General features: G+C 35.1%; 3 protein-coding genes across 7 annotated transcripts; 2 read left to right on the forward strand and 1 right to left on the reverse strand.

Annotated features, from left to right (window-relative positions):
- Positions 1–910: 910 nt before the first annotated feature.
- On the forward strand, positions 911–7,716 carry LOC107012136 (SKP1-like protein 21). 5 transcript variants are annotated; one of them, XM_015211883.2, is made up of 10 exons: positions 911–1,292; positions 1,880–2,100; positions 2,718–2,993; positions 3,153–3,344; positions 3,427–3,537; positions 3,672–3,753; positions 4,481–4,584; positions 4,715–4,890; positions 5,976–6,112; positions 7,292–7,716. In XM_015211883.2, the coding sequence occupies exons 3-10, from the start codon at positions 2,772–2,774 to the stop codon at positions 7,309–7,311; spliced, it is 1,044 nt and encodes a 347-aa protein (XP_015067369.1). In that variant the 5' UTR covers positions 911–1,292; positions 1,880–2,100; positions 2,718–2,771; the 3' UTR covers positions 7,312–7,716. The 5 variants fall into 5 exon arrangements, with proteins under 5 accessions (XP_015067369.1, XP_015067365.1, XP_015067368.1 ...); XM_015211879.2 differs by having other exon boundaries at positions 912–1,292; positions 2,772–2,993; XM_015211882.2 differs by having other exon boundaries at positions 912–1,292; positions 2,772–2,993; positions 7,295–7,716.
- Positions 7,717–10,466: 2,750 nt separating this feature from the next.
- LOC107012696 lies at positions 10,467–11,404 on the forward strand. Its single transcript, XM_015212605.2, has one exon. It carries the CDS (start codon positions 10,586–10,588, stop codon positions 11,303–11,305), a length of 720 nt encoding a protein of 239 aa, XP_015068091.1. The 5' UTR covers positions 10,467–10,585; the 3' UTR covers positions 11,306–11,404.
- Positions 11,405–12,156: 752 nt separating this feature from the next.
- LOC107012418 lies at positions 12,157–19,898 on the reverse strand. Its single transcript, XM_015212262.2, has 10 exons — positions 19,715–19,898; positions 17,061–17,272; positions 16,646–16,782; positions 16,382–16,426; positions 16,229–16,282; positions 15,465–15,569; positions 15,175–15,375; positions 14,842–14,927; positions 12,870–13,849; positions 12,157–12,772 (listed from the first exon to the last, which is right to left on the reverse strand). The coding sequence occupies exons 2-10, from the start codon at positions 17,239–17,241 to the stop codon at positions 12,504–12,506; spliced, it is 2,058 nt and encodes a 685-aa protein (XP_015067748.1). The 5' UTR covers positions 17,242–17,272; positions 19,715–19,898; the 3' UTR covers positions 12,157–12,503.
- Between the last annotated feature and the right edge of the window lie 322 nt (positions 19,899–20,220).

Genomic DNA, 20,220 nt, shown 5'->3' on the forward strand with positions numbered 1-20,220 from the left:
TCAATAGTCTCTCCTTTATCTAATATTTTTCTCAGTAAGATCAATAGTATTTTCAATTAATCTTCATAGTGACTCCAACGTCCAATTTATAAATCAACGGTATAATTTTTGGTCTCATTTATCTGCACTTAATGGTCATTTGATTTTTAGGTTTGAATCTTAATCATTAAAATTCATTCCATTAAGTTTATTTGTTTCTTTAAAAAAAAAAAAACTCTTAATGGATCTCTATGAGTCCGAATGAATCAGATCTATAACAGAGTCTTAATATGACCCAGACTATATTAAAATAATAATCGTTCTTTTCATAAATAAACTCTCTTCTTCCTTGCTTCTCTTCTCGACAAATTTCAAGTTTCTTTCTCTTCTTTTCCAACCAAGTACCTTTCTTTTGAATAAGTAAGTTTTCATAATCTTTTACAAGTATCTATTTAATATTTCTAATATATAAAATATTCTAGGGTGAATTGATATTTATGAAGAACCCTTCTTGTTACAATTCGTTTGTTGTCAAATTTTTTTTTGAAAGAAGTTATCATTGTTTCTTGAGAAAAAATTGTTTGAGAAAATAAATAATTTTTTTCATAATTTTATTCTTGAAACAATTGTTTAAAAGAAGTATTTTAGGTTCAGATTATAACTTTTATTGATATAGTATTTACTATCTATTTTTTTAAAAAAATATTATGCACATTCAAATATTGAAAACAAACAATCGTAATAATTTAATATTTAGACGTAAAAACTATATTTTAATATTTAGACAAATAATATTTATATTATGATATTTTAATTTTAATTCATATTCTTGATCTTAATGAAAGTAAATGAGTTATTAATGTGACAAGACTATTTTATAATAAAACAAAAGAAGTTGAAGAAAAAATGAAAAAGAGAAGGATAAAATGAAAAATGAAAATAAAATAAATAAAAAACAGTAGGCTGAGGCTGTCTCTTCTCCTTCCTAAACCCAGCAGCAGCCACCATTCTTGTTGAGAGACAGAGCCCTAAACGCCCAAATCTGCTAAACCACCATTGACAGTCAGGGGGCCTTATTATCAGGTAAACAAACCTAAGCAATTACAGAAACTACTATCCTTCCAATCGAAAAAGAAATAACAAAGAGAAAAAAAAAAAAAAACAAACGTCGAGCCAAAAAAGAAGAGAAAAAAAAAATTCATTCTTCTCTTTTTCTTGCTAGTTTAAAACCCTACCTATTTCTCTGGGATTTTTGTTTTAATCCTCCAGCTTTTATCTCTGTTGCGGCATAGATGACTGCATTGTTTATTGAGGTATTTTTTTTCATTTCTGTTTTCACCTTTTTATGTTATGAATTTATTTACCTTGTTTTACACTAAAAAATTGGTTCTTTATCGGTGAATTGGTGTTAATTTCGTGTAAAAATCGAGTTGTTTAATTGGGTTTTTTTTTAGTTGGTGGGTGTTTATTTTATACCGTTTCTTGATTTTTGGTGTTACTTTGTGTTCTTCATTAGGTTTTAATTGAGAAATGTTGATGAGCTTTTACACATACATGGGTTAGCAATTGAAGTGAAATTTTGTTACATTTCTGTTAAATTTCATTTCTGGGGATTGTTTGTTGTTTGATTATTCCACTTATAAATTTTCCCTTTTTCTTTAGGGGGAGGGATGTGATGGTGGAATTGATATAGAAATGAACAATTAAGTAAGGAAAACAAGCACATATAGAAGTAAAAACCCTTATAGGCAAAAAATGGAAATGAACCAACTTACCTTTTATTATGATTCATATGTTTTTTTAAAAAAAAATTAGTGTTTGTTAATTATGTAACTTGATCAACCCTGCTATGTTTTTTCTTTAAGAAGAATATACTACTGATGAAACAATCTCCCTGAAGGTGCATGTCTCGTTGGAATTCGGAGAGGTTTACTTACGATGGTTTGATGTATGTTACTGATGCTTGTCTTCTGAAGGAATAAAGCTGCTGTCTTGTTCATAACATCGACACTTTTAAGGTTGAAACTTTATTTATACCGTAGTTCTGAGAAGGCCCATAAACAGTTTTATCAGATTTATCAGCTGATATCTGGAGGTCCTATGGCGATCGTCAAACCAGAGGTATGAGATAACTTCTTTATGTTCAAATGACACTTGGATGTATTTATCTAGTAAAAAAGGCTACTTGGTTATGATCTTTACGAATTTAGGAGACTCTTAACTTCTATTCCTTTTATCTTCATCCAATCACATTCCTTTTAAGGCTGTCTTATATCAGTTGCTTGGTCAGGTTGTGAGTTGCGTTAACTTAAGGTGTTATGAGATCCCATGATTCGGGAATAGTAGTGGTTTTGTGTTAAGATGAACTGGCTATGCTGCATACTTTTTTTTAATCTTAAATTTGAATTGGATACTGCATGGAAGAGCTAGGTGTTTCTTAGTTTATTGATGGCATGTTGTGCCACGACACAAGATGCATTATATAGATCACAGCCCTGAAATGTTGTAAGCATTTAAATGATCCTGTTTGAGAACTGATAAAGACTGCTTTAGCATGAAGGGTAGAGATAAGTGGAACCATCCCTTTCTTCATCTAAAGAAATAGTAATTTTTTTGGATAATGGCCAAAATCCTTTTTTGCATGGGAATGGAGTGTGACATCCTGCATCACTGTCCAAGGTGTGGGAATAGATTTTTATTGCATTTCCAATGATCTCCCTTTATTATTTTTCAATCAGGCAACCTTGTCCAAGATCTTCTGCTAAATTTGCGCTGCTGTTAATTCTATACAGATGAAGTCATACATCTGGCTCGAAACTGCTGATGGTTCAATCCAAGAAGTGGAGGAAGAAGTTGCCATGTTTTGCCCTGTGATATGCAGGGAATTACTTCAAAATGGCAAGGGATCTTCGAAAAATTGTGCAATATTACTTCCTGAACGAGTCAATCCTGCTAACTTAGAGTTAATACTGGAGTTTTGTCGGTTCCATCAAGTTCCTGGCCGTTCTAATAAGGTCTCTTTCTTGCTTCTTTTAAAGCAATGCATCCCCCCCCCCCCAAACAACAACCTCATACACATAATGAAGGAAAATCAGGGCTTAGTATGGTTATGTAACATGATGTTCAATCATTTGGCTTCCACTAAGTGTAACAGTTGTCATTTACATACCTAGGAGCGCAAGAAACATGATGAGAAGTTTGTCCGGTTAGATACCAAGACGTTATGTGATTTGGCTTCTGCTGCTGACAGTCTTCAGCTAAGGCCTGTGGTTGACCTTACGAGCCGTGCACTTGCTCGGGTGATCGAAGGCAAAACTCCCGAGGAAATACGTGAAACTTTCCATTTGCCTGATGATCTAACAGAGGTCTGTCTCACTTGCAGAGAACTTAGATATCCTTCTACTACCATATTATGGTTGTCCTTACATTGAAGTGGTATTTCTTCAGGAGGAGAAGTTGGAACCTTTGAGAAATATGACGGATGATCCACGTATTCGCCTTCTAAATCGACTCTATGCAAGAAAAAGGAAAGAATTATATGACAGAAAGAAACTAAAGGTGCTTTCATTTATCTCACATTGTAATCTCTAGTCATGTTTATTTATATCGGTAATTATTGTGTGATTGTATATGCATCTCTCATTCTGCATTAATTCATTAATGTTTAACTGATTTTCATTTTGATTTTCCAGAATGTTGATGTAGAAGAAGAGCCCCGCGTAGATGAAAGATCAGTTGATGATCTTTTGTCATTCATAAATAGTGGAGATCAAGGTACAATTGTGGACTTCATTTACACTCTCATTTGTTGTGTAGAGTTGCACTAACTTCTACAGATTATATAAGTAAGATATTTGAACTACCACCTCTAGTTACAATTTTGGGGGGGGGGGGATTTGCTCATCATAGCTTCCATTCCCTCCCTCTCAATTTATATGACAGTTTGACTTCGTAGGGAGTTTAAGAAAGAAAGACTTTTGAAACTTGTGGTCTAAGATAAGTCATAGATATTTGTGTGGTTGTAAATCATTTCATTTAGGGTAATGGGCACTTTGAAATTAAATTACTAAATATAGAATTGTTTTTGGGATTGACTAAGAAGGAAAGTGACCATATAAATTGGGACAGAGGGAGTATATAGTTTGCCAAAACTATGATCAGGGCCATCCGTTCTTATGCTTTCAATGAATCAATTGCGTTTCTTTTTCCAATAAGTAAATATGTTTTGCTGCATAATCATCATATCTGTAGTCTGTATGGTCGCCGGACCTTATAATACTGTAATCTAGTTTTGTCTGAAGGACTTGACTTTGTCATTAGTAGATGCACATGAGTAGGTTAGCTAATAAATATGTGGAACTGTATACTTTTTGTGTTTGCAAGCCCCTATCTGAAATAGAATAGTTTTTTAACCAACCTTTATCGTTTTGAGAACCCTGTTCTTGTCTTGTGTGTGACAAGTTCCTTCTTTTAACTGTATCATGATTATCTTTTTTTGCAGACTCAAAGGCTGTAAGAGTAACAAAAAATAAAAAGAAATCTCGAGGGAGAAAAGAACAAGCTAGAAATTCGTCTTCAAATAATGAAGCTGGAAACAACAATAAGGTTGGTATCTCATGTACTCTAGGTTCTTTTCTGTTTCTTTATATTATGTTTTATGCTCGCAGTGTAAGAGAAGAGTGTGTTTCTTGTAACTATCTTCTATTTTTTTGATATGATCCTTGCTGGTACTCAGGAATCTAATTGCCTTACATCTGGCTGCCTAAATGGTGACACCAGTGATGGGTCTTCTCCAAGTAGAAATTCTGAGCTGCAAAACTCACCGTCTGCAATGTTTTCATCTAAGCTCGACTTGGATGATTTTGATATTGATGATGAGTTAGATCCAGCAAGGAAGGAAGAAATTGACAGGTTCGTTCATCTTGTATTAGTGTTCTAGAGATATACTTTGTTATTCTGACTATATGGCATGACTGCATTTCTCGTGATAAATTATTTATGTTTATATCTCTCTCTTTTGATAGATTTTGGTAATGTTTATTTGGGTAAAGGGAAGACTACTTCCCTACGAGTAGTGTACCGCACTTCCTATTTCTGCAGAGGTTGCATACCTGTTCTAAGAAGCTCATTGGAACTGTCTGTTTCCTTCATATTTTGGATAAGGAACTATCTACATCCCCCGTCCCTTTGTTTTTTTGATAAGGAATTGTGTATATCCCTTGTTCTCTGGTAAGCCCGAAGGATTGCATACTCCAGGGCATACTGTATGGCTTAAAGGTTAACTTAGCCCGGTTATGCATATAACTGACCCCCTCTACCAAGAAAAGAAAAGAAAGAGAAAAGGTTGGAGATAGAATCTTCCCAACATCCCATGCTTTTGGGGAGCTTGACTTTTCCTGTGTAATAGATCCATGATCCCCTGGGAAAAACTTTAGATTCTAAAACTGAATCTAATATCGTTCACACTTTTGACGATCCGTCTTTTGTCCATCCAAGTCGATGAATTTTCTCTGTTTCATTTGTTTGACCTGCTCCCTTCGTACAAGTTTCAACCCTTACTGGCATTAATGTCTTGCTTGATTTTGTATACTGGTAGCTTTCCTAATTGTGCTAACTGCAAGTACAGCAATGTTAAAATGCTTGGATTCTTCTAGCTGTAATCTGCTTACCTATTATAGTATATATGGATTTATTTAAATGATGTGGAACTGTCATATCATCCACGTGTTAGAGTGCATGGATAAGAGTTGATAAATCTTTATTATGTAGCAGTGGTCATTTCCTATTTTTTGTCCTTGAAAAATGGAGGAGTTCCATCTGAGTTTCTGTCTTTGGAGTGAGAGGCCTCTGTCTGTGTGATTACTATCTATAACAGCGAGATGTCTCCATATATCTCTTGGCATGGGCTGCTATCGTCTGTATGGGGCAAGAATTCTTATAAAGTTTCCATGGTAAGATGTGTGATTTCTAATTTGTTTTGTATTTCTATATTGCAGGGAGGTTGAGGATTTTGCTCGGAGACTAGACTCTGTCTGGCCAGATAGGATACAACAGATTTTGTCTTTGGGTCAGGAGAGTAAACGGCTTGGACCAATTTCCATGAACGGAAATGGTTCCATGAAGAGATGTACAGGTAGATCTTTTACTTCTCCTGAACCAAACATTTATTGATAACTTACACCTTGTTTGGATGGTATGCTTAGTATTTTCTTCTCATTTTGTCTTTACTTTTTACTATTTAATAATTCTATTTTATTTTTTACCCTACGTTTTCAAAGTAGCTCTACTCCGTACCCTACTTTTCTGTAGATTTATCATTCAAATTATGGATGAGTCATCATGTATCGATGGAGATGAGTAATCTATCCAAACATTGTATTCATTAAAACAATATAGTATGATACAATACAATACATTACGCAACAACCATCCAAACCGAGTGTTCAGGGAAGTACAATATTCTTTTGGAAAGATCTTGCTGAAAAGAATCCTCTGCGTAAGACTGGAGTTTCAAGGAGACTCTTTCTATCATTCTAAATACCAAAAGTACAAGAATCTTTAGGCTATTTAAAAGAAGTTGAATTTAACTTTAGAGTCTTCATCATTAACTTTAGGCTATGGGAATGTTCTTCTTTTTTTTATATATAAAGGTAAAGTCGTATTTTTCAGCATTAAGGGTGTGCTGGCTACCTCCAAAAAAATTACAAGCTATTTTCATTATCACATAGATCCTTGAAATCTACCAACTGTTCTACTTCTTCTACCTTCTTCTTTTCACCAAAAATACAACATGTTAATGCATTTTTCTTTAAAGTTCTGAATAATGTTAGTAATATTCATGACACCTGAGGTTTCTCTCTAAATAGCCAACCAGACACAAGCAGGTACTATACACCCCATCGAACAACTCAAAAGATCAGCAGTATGTTCTGGCATCACCCAGGGCTCTTCAGAAATGCTGAGAACCATGTGTCATACCTGAACAGTAATCATACAGAGTAGGCCTCTTTTCTTGAGTTTTTCCTGAGTGAGACATGTCCATCTGGAAACCAACTAGGTGAAGCATTTCCCCTTGGTTGGGGTGTTGCACTTCACTATTTGTTTCAAGAGATGGGATAGTTTATCAAGGAGTGTACAGTTTTGTGGCTGGGTTCTAGTTGGGACTAATATTACTATTGATTTGCTTTGCACTTCCTCCGTATGAAAAAATAAACAGAATGACCCGAAATCAACATGAAATGGCTTTCTATTAAACAAATATCTGTTTTGTGCTAGAAGCTTGTCTCTAAAAAGAAGTTTGTTGTCTTTGCAGCAGGAGTGGACCGGGGATAGTGATGGAAATGGTGGACAAACGACAAAGCGTTTTTTTTTTTTGTATACAGCTTGAGCTTAAAATGCCAGGTTGTCTGTCTGTTGCAACAAAGAACTTTGGTATCCATTTCATGTAAAGTTTCCTGTCAAGCTGCCAATAGCAAGTTCGCGTCCCTGGATACACGCCAGGTTCTCAAAGTGTACTGAAATATCAGAATAGAAGGAAAGTTTCTGTTGTTTGTGACTATGGAATTTGCAAAACTTGTGCATTTCAAAAAGCTGAGATTAACAGTTTCCAGTTTTGCACTACATTCCTAGTTTCTTTTTAAACCATGGTTTTGATTTTTCCATCTTCTCTTAATTATATAGTCCAAATGTTTGTTGTAACCTCCCATCCTTTTTTAGTTATTTTGTTTCATTTTTTAATTTAAATTTGCTCTCTTTCTTCCCATAAAAGGAATGTATCATGATCATTCCCCCTTCCCATGAAATTGCTAAAGGGATTTGAAAATAATTGTGTAACGAAGTCTACTTGACTAACACCATTGTATATTAAATGTACAAAAATAGAAGCTTGTGGCTCCTTCTTCCTCCCTTTCCCCACTCTATTTATAACTAGACACTTTTCAGTCCTGTAACTGAAGAATAGCTTTTGCTCCGGTGTTTCAAATTCTACGAGCGAAACTCGACACCATATACTCCCTCTGTCCCTATTTAGTTGTCCACTTTAGAGTTGACACACACATATCAAGACACCAATTATTATTATAGGTTGGTTATAATTTTACCCTTAGCTTAAAAGATTATGTAACTCCCCAAGTATAATAAATGTATTTTCTGGTTCCAAAAAGCATACATCACTACTTAGTAGTACTAGAAATTAATGTATTTTCTGGTTTCAAAAAGCATACATCACTACTTAGTAGTACTAGAAATTTTGTAGAATTAAATAAGAGCATATTAGGAAAAAAATTATTGTTCTTTCTTGATTTGTTAAAATAAACAGGTATAAAAAAAATATAGACAAGTAAATAGAGACCGGCACTGTTCTTGGAGAAATTGCAAAAATTGAATAATCCAAAAGAGTAAGTAAGAACCAAGGTGTCAAACTGACAAACACTACTCTTCATGATCTATATTTAACTATAACTGACACCTTACTGCAAAACTATTATTTATAAAATAGCAAACAAAAGCTGTCTGTCTATAAATAGAAAATAGTAGCAATTCACATGGAGTTTCATTATATTTTTGTGTAATGTTGTAAAGTGGGTTTCAATAGTATATGGTTTTTTTTTAATGGCAAGGAAGAAGTAGGTCACGGTCGCACCACAGCCCCAACGCGACCGCCAATTGACATGTGCCTACTTACACAAACACAAAGCCCTTAACCTAGTTATTTTATTCTTGGGCAACTTTCACATATAGCAAATAAAAAATTCATATTTATATGCTATAACAAAGTTTACATAATTGCGTTTCATAGCAAACATAGAAACTGTATAATTCGCTATACATATACAGTTGAAGCAAATTGTATAAAACGAAGTGTATAAAACAAGAAGAGAAAGACACATGGACAGAAAATTGTATAAAAATAAAGTGTATAAAACGAATTGTATTATTATAAGTGTATAGAACGATTATATACAATTTGAATTTGTATAAAATGAGAAAGAGAGAAAGACAAAAAAGACTGGACAAGGAATATACAATTGAATCGAATCGTATAAAACGAGAAAAAGAGAAATTAGATACAATTTGAAAATTGTATAAAACGAGAAAGAGAGAAAGACAAAAGAAATTGGGCAGGGGAGAATTTTTATTGTATAATTATAAGTGTATAGGACGAAAATATATGTATTTGCGTGTGTATATACAATTTTCTTACGCTTTATACAAACATAAACACAATTTATACCTTTCGCTTCTGTTTGTATAAGTGAGAAAGGCGAGGATGGCGAGTGAGATCTGGAAGAGGGGAGAGAGGGGAACAAAAATATATGTATTCATACAATTTTCTATGTTTTATATAATTAGAAACAATTTGTATACACTTGTGTTTGTATAAAAAGTGAGGAAGCGAGCGAGAGATTGGAGGAGAGTGGCGAGCGAGATATTCGGGAGAGAGGCGCCTGACAATTTTTTGCAAACGTTTGCTATGGAGCACAATTAAATCAAACCCTAGATATTCCATTTATTTTAAGTTATTAGTTTGCTATTATATACAATTTTCCCTTCATAATTTTGTTAAAAGTATTATGTAATTGTTTTGAGATTAATTGTTAGTGAATATATTACTATAAAAATTATAGTTATTTAAAATAAAATGATAAAAGATATTCAAAGTTAAGATACAGATATTTTGTTTCAATAAAAAAAATAATTCAAATTCCATATGATATTTTCTTTACCAATTTTAACAACAGAATTCTTTTGATTTGTATCACACGGAATACAATAACCTAATTAAAAAATCTATGATAATACCAATAATAATAAATATTTCTTAACTAAATACTATTTATATGTTGTTCTCATTAATAGTAGATTATCGTTAATTGTCTTTTCACAAATATCATGCATAAATGCAGGGACGTATTTAAGGAGCGGTCATCGATTTACGTAAACTCATGTTTTTTTTTTGAGATCATATATAATAGTGTTATGTTATATAAATGTATGAACTCACACTATAATGCTAATAACAGGGTGTACCTCTCTCTATGTAAGGTTAGATATTTGAATTTTATATTTACCTTGACCTCTTTTAGCACCTAAATGTCGAACCGATTAAAATTACATCTTAGATCAACCTTTTTATAATATAGTGCACCCTTCATACCCTTCGGGGTGGTCCAGTGGTTAGTCTCAAGTTTGAAATCAATTGTCAGCGAAAGCAAGGGGTTTGCCTTCTGAATCTAACTCATTGCACCGAGCTTGCCTAGTGCGAATTACCTGTCCTATGTGATTTACGAGCTATTGCATAAGAGCGAAAGTTTTACCCTGTACGCACCCATCCTCTAGAAATCCAATCAAAGTAAATTAACTCATATTCATTTATCGAAAAACTTGACTTCAAGAAAAAACACTGTATAAGGATATAACTAATATCTCCACTACGTCATCTCTTTTCAGCCACGTATTTTATCCAAAATCTCCAACTAGCACGTGTACTCATGATCTCCTCCCCTTAAATCTTTCTCCTCTCAGTCACTTTCTTAGTTCTTCATTATCTTCAACAACCAAAAAAAATCACCATAAAAAAACAACAAAATTTGTTAAAGAAAAAAAAATGTCAGGTGGAGTTGGTCCAAGTAGTGACATTCTTGAAGAGGAGAACACTGAACAAATCATGAACAATTCCCAGAAAAGAACACAACAAAAAAACAGAGGATTTTTCACTTTTCGACAGCTCAACGTCCTCGCAATCATAATCATCTTTTCTTCAAGTGGTATGGTGAGTATTGAAGATTTCTCCTTCGTTCTATTCTCCCTAATTTACATCTACTTCATCTCCAAAATTGCCTTTCCCCAAATCTCTCCTAAAACAGAGCAGCCCCCTGTTTTCGGCGAAAAAAACAGAGTATTAAATCTTTATGTTTCGATTGGAGCTCTGGTTGGGTTATTTCTCCCGATACTCTATATTTTCGAAGGAATTTACGAGGGAGATAAAGAAGGTATCAAGGCAGCAGCCCCACATGTTTTCTTGCTGGCTAGTCAAGTTTTCATGGAAGGATTAACGTTTACCGATCAATTTTCGCTGCCTATAAGAGTTTTTGTTCCAGTTTTTTACAATTCGAGGAGGATTTTTACGATTATGGAGTGGTTGAAGACTGAAATATCGAAAGTGGATGAAGAATATGGAGGGAATTTGAGGAGGGTGCATATGGGTAGAGGATTAGCTACTGCTAATATGGTGTTTTGGTGTTTTAATTTGTTTTGTTTTTTGTTGCCTGTGTATCTTCCTAAGGCCTTTAAGATATACTACTGCGGCCGCAAATCAAAAGATTGATTAATGTTTAATTTTTTGTTTTCATCTTGCAAAGGATTCAACTAGTTTTAGTATGTATATAAATGGTGACATATAAATGGATTTGTATTTCTCTTTTGAGTCTGTGTGTACATCTACCCACCACTATTTTTGGGATTACCTAAAGATATGTACCCACCACTATTCTAGAGATTACAAGGGTCTATCAGAAAAGTGGCATGTACCTACCACTATTCGTTATATGTATTTTGTGGCATTATATTTGTCATATATAATAACATTAACCAGCTAAAGCATTATCGATCTGTGAATAACATCCCAAACAACACTTGAGAAACAGATCACTAGGTATATCAGTGAGTCACACTCCTTGATATTTACTTGAAGCTTTGAAATAGAAAACTGACAATATTGTAAGTCGCGATGAATAAAATCACATTCGGGGCGTATTCGTTTTCTTAGAGGGAAGAATACGATCCACAGCCAGTACGGCAGTATCCAATGGGATCCCAACTGTAGAAATGCTACCTTTTAGCGAGTCTATTCGTCGAAGCTCAACCCAGTGGAAGCCTGGAAATGCAGGCGTAAGAGGAAGTGCTACCTTTTAGCAGGCTAATTGGATGCAACTCAAGATTAATCGAGACAGTAAATCTCAAATACCAAATGTTTAAACAAAATAATAAAAGAAAGAAGGCTATAAATGAGGGGAAGGGAAGGGTTGATTTGCATGTGTATTATACTAAAAGGACCACAAGCACCAATTGCCAACTCGACAGAACATCAAATCAAAAACCCGACAACCCTAAGGGGCAATCAAACATAGCAAATAAGCACCAAAAATGCAGGAGAGCTCAGAAAAGAAAGACAAGCAGTTGGCCTGTGAAAAGCTGGGACCATTTTATCAAAAATTGTTTCTATAATCATATATTGTTCAAACTAAAATGAGAAGTTGGCGAGCTGCCATAGCAGAAAATAATGAGCAATGAGACTAAATTTTTTTAAAACCCAGCTTGTTACAGAATCTGTAAGCTGCAAAAAGAAGGGTACCCTAGCCAAAATGCAGCAGCAACTCCCGAGAAGCAGTCGGGATATAAGCTACTCTAGAAAACCTTACTTCAACTGTAACTGTGACAGAAGACCACAGGTAAAACGGAACCTCTGCTGAACTGACTAAAAACTGCACAATCTGGTATTAATCAAGAAATACTTGTATCCTAAATTATGGTTTTTGCTTTGGAATGTACCTTGTCTTAATAGACTTATCAGGCTTCTGCCTAAACTTAAGTTTAGAATTGCCATGGGAAGATACATTAGAAACTCCAGTATTTGTCTGCTGGTTATCAGCTTTGACAAGAACGCCATGCTCCTGATCATCTGATGATGGGGCTGCTTCTGAACTGCTGTTTTGTGCATCTGGATGTCCAGAAACTTCGGTGTCATTGGAAAGGACTAATGTAACATGATCCCCGGAGATAGCCTCCTTCCATCCTACATTCATTTGCAGACAGGTCAGACGAAAATGAAGCGGAAAATAAGTCAGTAGAAACTTAGAGAGCAAACACGGATAACGGCATAGGGAACATACTCTGAGAGAGAAAAGCTTTTGCAGAAGTACTGCAAAATCCCAGACCTTGATGAGCATTACCATCTGAAACCTGACATGTGTAATTCTTACTTTTGCCAGTGGGGTTGTCCATGGAGCACGATCGCAAACAATTTTCAGTGGATGAAATCTGGCTATCCAACTTTCCACTCATCACAGCCTCTTCAGGATGTTGTCCACTTCCATGCCTGCTCACAGGCCTCCAGAGCTTCCCAGCTGCCCCATTTGACCCACCCTGAAGAGCATCTTGCTTTGCTGGTTTCACTGCAAGATTACACTTTTTAGTCATGGCTGGTTCTGCATGGCTGTCGAAGTTGTCTCTTTCTACAGCAGGACAGTTACCCAGTCCGGGAATGCTGCAATTTTTCATTGGAACAGAAATAGAACCAATCATCACTTCACAGTTACTCTGATTTTGGTTTATTGCCTCCTTCTGTGGCTCCGGTCTAAAGCGCTCACCATTTAGCACTCTAATTTTTTTTGTCCAAATCTTACTGCTATTAACAGGGGCACCTCGGTCTTTAAAAACTCCATGCTTCTGCACAGGTTCAAGTTTTTGTACTTGATGATTCTGGTTGTTATGGGAACCATTTCGCCCCATTCTTTGTGACTTTGGCACTTGCCACTGGGTATGGGGGAAATGCCGTCGACTCTGTGCAGATACTGGGTGGGGCTCAACATCCTGAATTTCTACCAGATCCAGATGCTGGTTAGAGAGATTAAGTTGTGCTTCAATGTCCATAACTTCATTGTTAGAGAATTGTACAAGTTCAAGGCAGGAGGAGGTATCGTCAGATACTTCGGGAGTACTTGAGTTGGAATCAGATACTGCAGCTGAAAGGATGGAAGATTCTGCTATTGAAACCTCCAAATCACCTCTTTCCCAATTTGATTGCTCCCTTTCTCTCTGTTCCTTCTGTCTGAGCTTTTTCTGTTTTTTCCTTTCCAACAACTCAGCTTGCCTACCAACAAAATAAGAAGAATGATGGCAAAAATGAGTTGCTGCAAAGCTGAATATATAATCATGTATTCCCTCCGTCCATCTTTACTTGTCTAGTACTAAAAATAGATGTCCAACAATACTTTGTGTCCATTTTACCCTTGCTATTAGATAGCATTCTAATTCAATATCTAATACATTTCCTAAAGCATTAAATTTAATATATTAAAAGGGTATTATAGTATATAACCTCCCCCCCCCCCTCTTATTATTTTTTGTTTCTTAAAGTGTATCAAGTCAATAGTGGACAACTATTTTTGAACGGAGGGAGCATCTTTTTGTTTTATAACCATGAAGCCCGCAAGGGCTAGTGACGAACAGTTTGGGTACCAATAGTGTCTAGATCAAAGCCCCAGCGACAAATTGTGTAATTTTATTTTTACGCAAGTGATAAAATCTTCATTTGAAGTAGAACAGGATACGCTACGCGTGTCAAACAGTTTTCTCCACATAAACAGGATTGTAAATGCAAGAACCTGAATCCTCAAATCATGTGAAAATGGTTTTTAGATCTGCTTTACCATTTCAGGGATTGACAACCAAATGAAAAAGTAAAAACTGTTTGCTACTCAAAATGCAATATCCTATTCTGCTTCAAGAAAGGAGGGAATAAACTCCAAGACCACAACTTCACAACAATTTTTTTTTCTCAAAAGTCAAACACCAAGTATGTAGACTTTCTTTTAACACTTCATTGCATACGATAAAAAAAATACTTCTTTATCAATTACTGACTAGCCACACCAAAACATCATAAAAATAATAATCAACCAAGAGCCATAATTCTTAGTACAATAAAGGAGGGAAAGGGAAAATATGAAATACCACATCATAAATTACTGACTGCTTACTAAGAACATCAGAAAAATGATGATCAGTAGAAAGCAATAATCACTAGTGGGACACATGAAAAGGCAATATCAGAGAACAAAAGATATGGTAAAAAGTGCTCACTTTTTTTGAGCAGCTTCCTCCTCTTCAAAAAGCAACTTCTGGCATCTCAAAGCTTCAGCATCTTTGTCTGCAAACCATGCTTTTACCTGCGCATAACAAGACAGAAGTCACTTTGCATGTTGGTTTGAAGGACAAGGTCAGTCTGATACAAAGAAAGGAAAAACTAAACAGAGAGTGCTTAGCAATTAACAGCATTTTCAGAAAATATTAAGAACAGAACCCAAAATATCATTTCATGCAATATGGTGGCATTTCATATAGACAACACGCAAAGCTGGCCAGTTCTCAAGAAATAGACAAGAAGGAATTAAGAGGTGAGGTAGAAAGACCTACCAGTTTCTGTTCAAAAAGGAAGCTAGTGCAAGCTACCAAGTTTTTCAGCTCAGGACCTTTTTTGGAAGCATCCCCATCAAAAACATATTTTTGCAGAGACTCAGCTGTGCCAGCACATAAAAATGTTCTTTCGCTAGCATCATCAAGGACGCTAAATAACTCCCCAGAGGTAAGCTTGGAAGGTATACCTTGGATGAGGTCCTGCAAATTGACAATGAGCATCGTCATTGGCTCTTCTTGATCAAAGGGTATCGATAGAACTTGACAGGGAGTGGAAATAGATTATTTACCAACAAAGCTAAGCCAGCCTTATAATAATCTTGGGGAAGAGTCCAGACCGCCGGTTTTCGCATAGATGTTGCCAGGTCCTGAACAAGTGAAGATCCAGAAAGATCCTGAAAGACAGTAACAACCACAGAATGTTTCTTTAAGTCTGAAGGTCAGCAGAATGGCACATTACAATATTCTCATATACAACATTTCAACAGTGTCACAGAATGGCACATTAGAATATTCTCATATACAACATTTCAACAGTGTCACTTTAGACAGTTTTACCACCAGTTCTAAGCTTGTCATACATACAAGCTAAAGGAATCTAGCATGGATAGACATTTATATGACTAAAGAGGTAGTCTGAACAAAACACAGATCCTTAAATCTCTGCAGTTAGCAATTTATTTGTGTGGTGATCATCAGTGACTATTATAAGTCGCCACCTCCCTAACATAAGAACTAAGCCTATATTTTTCTCATAGAGAAAAGGTAGAACATGCAGAATACAAGTATGTTACTTCACACATATAGGTGTCAAGAAATGTAAGAAGCACCTTATAGCACATCACCAATAATCCTACTATAATCACTGCAAGTAATATGATGATCTTCACTTTATATTTATGCGTCAAATTTTCATTTTAAAGAACTGCTTCAAATCCCCAGACCCCACTCTGTGTGAATACACTGGGTATGTTGTTGTTGTCATTGTAAAGAACTGCTTCAAATTCCAGGGAAATAAATACCTAAACAGAGGGAAAGGGAATCTGGTAATTACCTTTATTGAAACATCATGCAATGATACAACTTCCTTAATATCATCAAGTGAGAGCTGCAAGTAAAATTACATAAACATAAATTACCATTATGGAACAATGGACACAGAAAAACACCATATGAGAAAATTTAGGGAGATGAGATGGGGGAGTACCTTATCCCAGAATGCTCCCAGCAGATCCCTATATTTGCGAGACTCCTGCAAAATTGAAAATATAACAAGATGCACATGGCAGCACATCCACACTCAAATTATTGACATGTAAACAAATCTGCACTAAGTTTTATAATAAGAAATAGCAAAACTCACCAGATGGGAAATTAAATTGGAAATGGTCATTTACATATGCAAACAGAAACCTTTTTCCCCCTTCTCTGGGAGTATAAAGCTATACAAAAAAAAAATATCTAGATATACCTTATCGAAGTTGTTTAAGGCTCGACGATGTAAACGCATATGCCTTCGATAATTTATAGGGGAATAAAATTCCCGTGAACATTTTTCACACTTCTGATATTTCGCTGGTGTTAGCATAGGCCAACCACCAGCATTATCTGCACAAAGAGCCACATAAGTCAATCAATTCTCGTGGTTTCAACCAGAGCTCAATATGTAAACAATTTTGAGTCCTTTTCATGTTACTAATTAGGTTCAAGTGTTCACATCAAAAAGAAAAGTATGGACCAATGCATGACATTCTCTAACACCACAAGATTATCAAACCAATTGAAATATTGGTGACTTCCCTGACCCCACTTATCTAATATGCACAAGAATCTAGAGAATGCTGTATACTGTGAATGCAGTCCTTTCATTTATGTTACTTTGGTACCTTGCTGCTCTAATCCATTAAGCAGTTGAATCCACTGGACAGGCCCATCCCCTGTTCTTGAGAAAGAAAAAAGAGGCTCCTTGCCCATGGCTTGCCTAATTAAGGTATCAAGAGGATCATTTCCCTCGTCTGCTTTCATTGCAGCTGGAGTAGCACCAATGCTGAGCTTTGCAACCGGCATTGATTCTCAATTAATGGTTCATAAAATCAAACTGCAGCAAAAGTTATCAATTAGTTATTGACATCCCAAATTAACATCATCTGCAGCCAAGAAAGATATATCTCTATATGCAGGTGGTATGAGTGGTGCTTGTGTAGTATATCTTCATTATGGCAGACAAGAACTGCAAAAGATGTGTTTTTACAGAAGAAACGAAAAAGAGACTAGAAAAAGTGAATATAACATGTATCCGTAGACATAACCTGGAAGAGACACTACCCGGAAATCATATTTATGGACATCACAGATGGCCATTGCGTTACAAAAATTGCAGCAAATAGATGTACTGTAAAGAATATTAGACAAAATTACTTACATGACTAGGAATTGCCCAATGTTAAAACATCCTAACCTAAAAAAGCCTAATACATAGCAAATCAAGAAAAATTGAAGACTAAAAGAGCAAACGAAATGAAATACTTCTAGTGATGCCTATCTCAATTATTCTACTAATTTTCACTCAGATGCATAAATTATACCTGAGATCAACATAAAGTAGAAGAAACTCTAGTACTAATTGCTCGGAAGGTTCCTGGATAGGAACTAGGCCTAATGTGTATTTCACTAATCGAAAAAAGCTTAACTTCTCCAGTTTTAAGAAAAAGTCTCAGGTTTGCCTCTAATCCAAAGATGCATACATTCTTTGACGCTTTGCTGGTTAGCCACGGATAGTTATCTAGGAAAACCAAAACCTACATGGAAGCAGAAACAAGCCCTGGTAACAAGTTTACAAATTCTACTGTGTTCCTTGTGAACTTTGTGATATTAATCATAGACTGTTCATTTCACAAATTAATTCTCAAGCATTAAATGAGCAGATGATCCCAAGTGTGCATATATTACTTTGTAGTATTTAATTATCTAACAAGCATAGATCCACCATCAACAACTACCACCCTTTTCATAATTTCTTTCAATCATTTAAGATGCAATTGACTCAGTGAAACCTCTAGTACACTTGCACATTTTCTAAACAAAACAACTTGTGCAAGAAAGATGGTTTCTCCAGCATTCATTAAGAAAAACTTCTCTTCCTCCTTTTTCCTTCGTATCTAGAAGAAGAGTTTCAGAAAAGCAAACACATCCTGTCAATGGATGAGTATCCAGAAAAACAAATTGCTTAGTAGGCAACAAAGTCCTAAAGAAAGGCCAGCTAAGAAACGATATCTACCAAATAAGGCTATCAACTAATTAAAAAAATAAGAGTATCAATATTCCACATTCTGTCATACAGATGATTGATCATGAGCAACCATCCGTTTTTTTCAAGATCCCAGAAAAAGCCAACAGTCTACTAAATATCCCAAAAAAAGCCCACCGTAGTTGGCTTTTATTGATACAACTAGATTTCATTGAACATCTCAACAAGAAAAAGGTTTATTGATTTGTGGTGAAGTATAACCAGTCCTAGAAGATCTTTATCCTGTATGCTTACCAAATAGATTGACAAAGTAGAAAAGAAACTAAGAGCAAGATGTAAACTTTGTATTATCACATAATCAGTAATTCAGTCTAGTTGACCAGCTCCAAAAAAATAGCACCTGTTTATCTTTTGTTTATAGAGAACAGGGTTTTTTCCCTAATAACTTCATAAAATATCCCAACCAAATCTCAAATGTATTTTAAAGCATTTGAGTCTATCCATTCCAATTCAATTAAAGATTCCATATGATCAAACAAGACAGATAAGATGTTAATGAAACCAGTTGTTAAAAGTTAAAACTAGTGTAGCTCACCTAATCTTATTTCTAACAAGACGGCTGATTTCATATTTTTCTTCTTAAGTAAAACTTTCTTTCCTAAATTTTATGTTTAGGAACCACACCAACAGTATGGATTGTTAAACATAATGTTTCAAAGCCTGTTACTGTATCTAAAAGTATCATTCCCATTAGAAGGTCTGCTGCATTCACCACAATCATGATTTCAACAATGACACTTAAGGCAGATAATAGACCTCACTCAATGATTGAATTCAACTGCATTTAGAATAGGAATGTTAATAAAGGTGCTTCCCATTACATCACCAATGCAGAATGAGAACCATAGCTACTGATTGGCAAATTGGCATTTATCACATCAAAAAATTAAACTTACTTCATTAATTAAATCTCCAGAGAGATTGGCATATAAGACTAATGCATAAACTGCTTCCTATGTCACTTTTGCATCAGTACACATCAAACCTTGTTGCTATAAAATTCTACACAGTAAAGCAACTCCAACTCTATGCTACAAATAAATTAATACAGCAACAACTAGAAGTATAAAACATCAAGTATAAAACATCAGATCAGAGTAGAACTAACTTCATTAAAAGGAAACAAAACGTGCGTCTAATTAGGGTTCAGGCGACGTGATCCGTGATCAGCATGTGCCGTACAAAATACATACAGAAAAAACGAGAATAGCAGAGTTCATTATATATACATACCAGCAGTGAGGCAAGGGATCACCGGCGGCCGGAGTGATTGAAAATCGCCGGCGAAAGAGAAAAGCTATGTTGATATGTAAGACTGACTGTATAGCTGGCGCCCTTTATATATGGGGGCAGCGAAGGAGTCGGCGAAATCTGCAGAGGGACCAAAGGGAGGGAGACTGAGAAGTAGGGAAAGTGTGAGAATTTATATTTAACAATTTTGGACATCAATGGAAAATAGATAAATATATTTAATATAAGAGAGATTTAACAAAATCTATTTTTAAAATTCAAAATTAGTACTTATAATTTTTATTAGTAGAAATATTTTGTTATTACAGATAAATAACGTATTAGTGTAGTAATCTTGGTTTGGGATTCTTAACTTTTAGTATTTATTAAAAAAAGATTTTTTCTTCTAACCAATAATCCATATAAAAAAATGGAAAAAATTTATCCGATCGGTTGTTTACATCAAACCAATGCAATATTCATTATTACGTAATTTAATGAAGTAAAAT

This window comes from Solanum pennellii, chromosome 3 (assembly GCF_001406875.1).
Source record: "Solanum pennellii chromosome 3, SPENNV200".
Classification (NCBI taxonomy): Eukaryota; Viridiplantae; Streptophyta; class Magnoliopsida; order Solanales; family Solanaceae; genus Solanum; species Solanum pennellii.